Source organism: Solenopsis invicta, chromosome 6, assembly GCF_016802725.1.
Source record: "Solenopsis invicta isolate M01_SB chromosome 6, UNIL_Sinv_3.0, whole genome shotgun sequence".
Classification (NCBI taxonomy): Eukaryota; Metazoa; Arthropoda; class Insecta; order Hymenoptera; family Formicidae; genus Solenopsis; species Solenopsis invicta.
This window is the reverse complement of record NC_052669.1, coordinates 10,706,769-10,710,525: the sequence shown is the minus strand read 5'-3', so window position 1 is coordinate 10,710,525 and position 3,757 is coordinate 10,706,769. Positions and strand designations below refer to the sequence as shown.

At 33.6% G+C, this 3,757-nt stretch overlaps 1 protein-coding gene across 3 annotated transcripts; it reads left to right on the top strand.

Moving 5' to 3' along the window:
* The first annotated feature begins 219 nt into the window (after positions 1-219).
* On the top strand, positions 220-3,420 carry LOC105196733 (dual specificity mitogen-activated protein kinase kinase 3). Of its 3 annotated transcripts, none has more exons than XM_011162809.3 (7): positions 220-603; positions 897-1,077; positions 1,362-1,527; positions 1,614-1,850; positions 1,966-2,145; positions 2,233-2,450; positions 2,539-3,420. In XM_011162809.3, the coding sequence occupies exons 2-7, from the start codon at positions 1,013-1,015 to the stop codon at positions 2,681-2,683; spliced, it is 1,011 nt and encodes a 336-aa protein (XP_011161111.1). In that variant the 5' UTR covers positions 220-603; positions 897-1,012; the 3' UTR covers positions 2,684-3,420. The 3 variants fall into 3 exon arrangements, with proteins under 3 accessions (XP_011161111.1, XP_011161113.1, XP_011161115.1); XM_011162811.3 differs by lacking the exon at positions 220-603 and adding an exon at positions 702-811; XM_011162813.3 differs by lacking the exon at positions 220-603 and having other exon boundaries at positions 702-1,077; positions 1,614-1,793.
* Positions 3,421-3,757: the final 337 nt, after the last annotated feature.

Genomic DNA, 3,757 nt, shown 5'->3' with positions numbered 1-3,757 from the left:
AGTGAACAAATTTACTAGAGTATTTATTATTTTATTGGTCAATACCTAGTGAATTCGCTCACTTTTGTAATTTTCACTCTAGTTACATGATACACAGGCTGTGTTCCGTTTTTACTGGCAGTACTGAAAATTTATAGTTCACGTCACATATACTATACATTTTCAGTACTGGCAGTTAATATCGGAATACAGCCACAATCGACCCCCAGGAACAGAAAACAAACAGTATATACGAAAAAATTTCCTAGGTTTAATCTATCCCAATTTTTCAATTTTACAAGAAGATAATTTTTATTTTTCCGCGCTCTTTGAACATTGTTATTCTGTCCCTAAAAATTGTTTAAATCGCTTCCGAATGTTTGATGAAATCTTGAATAAAAGGGTATTAGAAAAAATGCTCTCTCTCTCGTATAATTGCAATTTTTATTAACATACAAGTTTTAAATGCAATAGATGACAGTTGTTGAGACTTGTGCAAAACATCGCGCAACTAACTTCAAGCGATGCAATTTAAGTTTGTCTAGGCTTTCATATATCATCATGGGCAATAGAACGAAGAAGATTCAGGTCTATATGGAGATTTGAAGATCCATTTCTTATGCGGTAATTTTACCAAGACGGCGTAAAGTTAATTTTTCAGACAGTATAACGACGCTGAATAGATTCGTTGCGTTGGGAACACGTAGAATGTGATATATTTCGCGATGCACACTGCGTGCGTGCATGTGCGTGCGTGCGTGCGCGCGCGCGCGCCACGACGCGACTTGAGCCTCTTTCGCGGAATAACCTCAACCCAAACCTAAACCTAAACGTCCGTCCGTTTGTCCGATCGTTCGTTCGTTCGTTCGTTTCGAAATATCTTTTGTACAATTTAGCATTTCCTCTTGCTTTTCCAGATTACATATGACTTGCATTCTGTAACATCATTAATCATGAGTTCTCATTAACTTGCTCTGGAATATTGCCGAATTTGCGCAAACTGCGCAACTTTTCGTCGATCGTAGTTCATGTCATGGCTCTACGTCGTGGAAAACGTAATCTGAAATTGCAAGTCTCCGACGAAACGCCTGCACCAGTGTATGTAAAATATCAACGTACAGTCTCTTGAGAATTTGTAATTAGTATTATATCTATTGATTTTTGTATATGCATAAATCATATGTGAAAAAATTGAAGAAAAAATGTAGATGAGCTAAATTTAAAGAAATGTTTTTAAAATTTCACTACCATGTAACATATCCTGTTTTGTGATAAAAGTATTACATATACATTTGTTCTCTTTCTCTCTACGTATAATGGATATACATATCTTTATATATTCTTTGTAGAATATGTATTATTAGATATATGGTTTGTTTTAGAACTCCACCAAGAAATTTAGACAAACGGACTACTATCACTATAGACGAAAAGACATTTGAAGTAGAAGCGGACGATTTAGAAACACTTTGCGTGCTTGGTCGTGGAGCATATGGAATCGTCGATAAAATGCGACATAAACAGAGTGGCACAATTATGGCTGTTAAGGTATTATTGTCAAAATGAATTACAACCCTTCCTTACATTATATGAATGTATGATAGAACATGACTAAAAAGATAATGTATTTATAGAGGATAGCTGCTACTGTTAATACACAAGAACAGAAGCGACTGCTTATGGATTTGGATATTTCCATGCGTAGCTCTGCATGTCCTTATACAGTACAATTCTATGGAGCCTTATTTCGAGAGGGAGATGTATGGATATGTATGGAAGTGATGGATATAAGCCTTGACAAATTTTATACAAAAGTATATAAACACAGTCGTGCCATTCCTGAAGATATTTTAGGAAAGGTGGCTTTTGCGGTATGTGTGTGTGTATATGTTTATGTATATATACATAAAGTGTATGTATGTGCGCACACACACACACACACACACACATACTAATGTAAGAAACATATTGCATTTATATTTGCAGGTAGTAAGCGCATTACATTATCTCTATTCACAATTACGGGTGATTCATAGAGATGTAAAGCCTAGTAATATCTTAATTAATCGGAAAGGTGAAGTAAAAATTTGCGACTTTGGAATATCGGGTTACCTTGTGGATTCAGTTGCCAAAACCATCGACGCCGGATGTAAACCATATATGGCTGTACGTAACTGTAAGATTTTATTTTTTGAAATTTTATCATCTTTCCACTCAACCACTATCTTTTACATCATTATTTTTTTTTTGTAGCCAGAAAGGATAGACCCATCGGGTAACCCATCGCAATACGATATTAGATCCGATGTCTGGTCGTTAGGAATTTCCCTCGTTGAATTAGCAACTGGTAAATTTCCATATGAATCATGGGGTACGCCGTTTGAGCAACTGAAACAGGTCGTGAAAGATGAAGCCCCGAAATTACCTGCTGGAAAGTTCTCTCCTTCGTTCGAGGAATTTATCAATAAGTGGTAAATGACACGTGAAGACAAAATTTCTTACAACTTAGAAACTAGATTAATTCGGTCGATTCTTTCACATAATCATTACTGTTTTCAGTCTGATGAAGAACTACACTGCCCGTCCAAATTACAGTCAATTATTGGAATTTGATTTTATCAGAGAATATGCCCAAAAAGATACGAATGTGGCCGAATTTGTCGGAGAAATTTTAGACTTACCGGAAAATGAACAACCGGTATAGTGCATACGTCGCTTTGACGTATCTTGCAATATAATTTGACATGTAACTTGTATTTTCGCAAGACAGTCGTGTGATGGTATTGTCATATGTAATTTATATTCGCGGATCGCGTTTATAATCATTGTGTATCGAAACATAAACTGGCACTCGAATTATTATTTCTTTATTTATCCTCTTCATTAATTTTTATTAATCGCGTCTAATACATTTGTAGCATTCATAGATTTGGCTGAAAATAATTGATTCTATATTTCAATTCTAATCTTGTGGACTCGAAGCAAATATGGAAAATAAGTAAAACCTTGACATCTCGTTGCCTTAATATTGCATATATGTGCGCATCTTTAAAAACACAAATTAAAAGAATTTATTATAATCCTAGATTGTACATAATGAAATGTGTATAATCAAAATTGTAGTTATTTAAAAAACAGCTCCATTTAGTAGTGATGACTTGCGTCGATCATATTAGTGTTAGAAATTGAATGTGTGACAACGAATATCGTACATGTACACATAAGTATGGTTTTTACGCGTACGCGCGCGCGCGCGCACACACACACACACACACACACACACACATATATATATATATATATATATATAGAGAGAGAGAGAGAGAGAGAGAAAAAATAGAAGTTTCTTGTAAAAAATGACCTAGATCCTTTTCCATATAATTTAGTGCCGTAATGTTATTAAAATTAAACTATAATAAATAAACGAAAGAGTATAATTAATTCAATCGAGAATCGTTTGATCTTTGCATGTAATGTGTATTGAAATAAATTCTTTTACAAAAAGTGTCGTCGTTTGAAAGTGTTTTGATCGTCTTTAAAATTTTTTATTTATTTCCATCAATATTGATTAACTCTGATTGTAGTTTACCTCTATTTTTTTCTAATTTTTAAAACTAGAGAAAGAGTAAATTAAAACAAAATTAAAATAAATCTACATTGAAAATGGACATTAATTGTTAATTTTGACGGAATTAATAACGCGTAGAAGTTATCTGAAATAAAAACTAAACAAATAAAAATGTTTTTATATATTTGAAATATTTTCATTATATCGCGA